Source organism: Hordeum vulgare, chromosome 7H (genome assembly GCF_904849725.1).
Source record: "Hordeum vulgare subsp. vulgare chromosome 7H, MorexV3_pseudomolecules_assembly, whole genome shotgun sequence".
Taxonomy (NCBI): Eukaryota; Viridiplantae; Streptophyta; class Magnoliopsida; order Poales; family Poaceae; genus Hordeum; species Hordeum vulgare.
Window position 1 is genome coordinate 26,730,320 of NC_058524.1, and position 2,387 is coordinate 26,732,706.

Consider the following 2,387-nt stretch of genomic DNA (forward strand, 5'->3'; position numbering starts at 1 on the left):
GGAGGCTTGGGTGGCTTCGGAGCCATGGGAGGCATGGGTGGCTTTGGAGCACCCTCCAACGCTATGGGAGGCATGGGTGGCATGAGTTTTGCTTCTCTCATGGGAGGCATGGGTGCACCTCCGGCCATGGGTGAAATGTCTTTCGATGTGCCTCACACACATACCCATGAAAATGCCGTTGAAGATCTTGCCAAGACCGTCGGAGCTACACGTGATGCGGTGCGTGATGAGGTTAGGGAGGAAGATTCATCTTCGAAGGCGGAAGAATCGTCTTCGGAAGAAGAGGAAGACGACGAGGAAGATGATTGATGTGTTATATGTCTTCAACTTTGTTGGATGAACTTGTATTTTGAACTTGGTTTGCATTTTGAACTTGGTTGGATGAACTTGTGGGCATGACTTTTATTCGTCAACTTGTTTGTGTTAAATTTTACATTTTCATTGCATTTTGATGAATGTTTCAAACTATTTTTTGTCCAAATATCATATATTTGGGCGCTGTTGCAACGGCGCGCGCGCTGCATTTTTGCGTGCTGCTGAAGCGAAGCGCGCGCTGCATTTTAAAGCTACTGCTGGAGCCAGCGTTGCGCGACGCGCCAAACCAAACGACCAGCGCGCGGCAAACTTGTTTTTTAGACACGGCGAAGATGCTCTTATACCCAACGCTTCCCCGAGCTTCCATCTCCTACGATCAGATCCAGTTTCACTTCGCCCTCACGTACGTACGTACTTACTTAGCCGGCGACGAACTCATCAACCTCTCTCGCGCGCAATGGCTAGAGTTATGCCGTCGCTTGCTAGGGACCTGCCACAAGAAGAAGGCGGTCACCAGAACATTCTATCCGAGGACTACACGTTCGTCGGCGTCGCGGGCGATGTTCCAAATGAACCGGAGTTGGCCGCGTTGGTGCCCGAGACGCTGAAGACAGTGGGCGCGCCTTCCGACGACGACGACGATCTCAGCTGCCCGATCTGTTTGGAGGAGGACGACGCGGCGGCGTGGAAGGAGACGCCGTGCGGGCACCGGTTCCACGGGCGCTGCGTCGAGAGGTGGCTGCAGGAGAAAGAGAGCTGCCCCATGTGCCGCCGCGAGGTCTTGACGATGCCCAACGCCGCCACCGCAGACTGTACTGCTGAATTCGTAGATTTCATGTGGATGGCTAGCTTGGGGTTCCATGTGTTTGGCGGCGTTCCTATCGACGACACGGATAGTGATGATGATGATGCTTAGGGACGGCACAGGGTGAGCTTCCAGGCTCAAAGCTGAGATGCTGAGATCGAGATCAGTCTCCATGCATGCATGAAACTCGGGGCCAAGAAGACCCTACCTTGGATTGGAAACGAGTGATGGATGCATCACCTGACCTTCTTGAGATACTTTGGCCTTCCTTGTGTGTAAAAATCAGATGTAAATCATAAGTAAGCGTGCGTGCGTGCGTGTAATATGTGCATCCTTGCAAATAAAATATGATCTAGCAGTCTATGACTCACATAGACATCGCCACCACTTTGTGAGTCCATAATTCCATATACCACATCCATTTATGTTGTCAAAGTAGGCTAATTATTCCCGCCTCAAAAAAAGTAGGCTCATTACTACATATATAGCACATTTTATACATACGATAATCCCCGATTTTTAGTATTTTTCTCCTGGTCCAAACCTCAGATGGTCTACGGTATTCTCTCACATACTTGCGTCTCTTGTGTCTGTAAAGGTCATTCCACTCATATTTGACCGGCAACGCACATATTCACAATTTATTTCATCAAGACACGTGCTAGAAATTTACACAACTTCCTTTCAGTTTCATACATTTATCTTCCTATAGCGCTCCAATGTTTTGTAGAATACAACATCGACTTCTTGATCTCACTATTCACCACAACACTACCAGAATAATCTACTACGCCTACGGCTTTTTCTATGCCGACGGCTTTTTGTCGGGGCCGTCAGCATAGTTGGAGCTATGCCGACGGCTTGCTAAAAGCCCTCGACACAGAAAAGCTGTAGGCATATCTACATTTACGCTGACGGCTTCCGTCGGCCTACAGAATAGTATGCCCACGGCCCTCGTCGGCATAGATGTGGAGCCGGCGACCGCCCCCGAGACGGGGGCTAACGTCGTCGGATCTATGCCAACGGCTAGACGTCTGGTCGTCGGCATAGATACGCAACGCCACGTCACCGGTCTGGGACGCACCGACCAGCAGCTATGCCGACGGCTGCCGTCGGCATATCAGCCACGTCATCGATCCGCAGTGTGTGGACCACCTGCTCTAGTCGTATCTATGCCGACAGCTTGTTCGTAGGTATATATATATATATATATATATATATATATATATATATATATATATATATATATATATATATATATATATAT

At 49.2% G+C, this 2,387-nt stretch overlaps 1 protein-coding gene across 1 annotated transcript; it reads left to right on the plus strand.

Moving 5' to 3' along the window:
* Positions 1-772: 772 nt before the first annotated feature.
* Positions 773-1,231, plus strand: LOC123410891 (E3 ubiquitin-protein ligase EL5-like). The gene has a single exon (XM_045103818.1). It carries the CDS (start codon positions 773-775, stop codon positions 1,229-1,231), a length of 459 nt encoding a protein of 152 aa, XP_044959753.1.
* Positions 1,232-2,387: the final 1,156 nt, after the last annotated feature.

Bases quoted from the DNA above. Each gene is read 5' to 3' on its own strand.
- LOC123410891 (XM_045103818.1), top strand. From the start codon at position 773: ATGGCTAGAGTTATGCCGTCGCTTGCTAGGGACCTGCCACAAGAAGAA.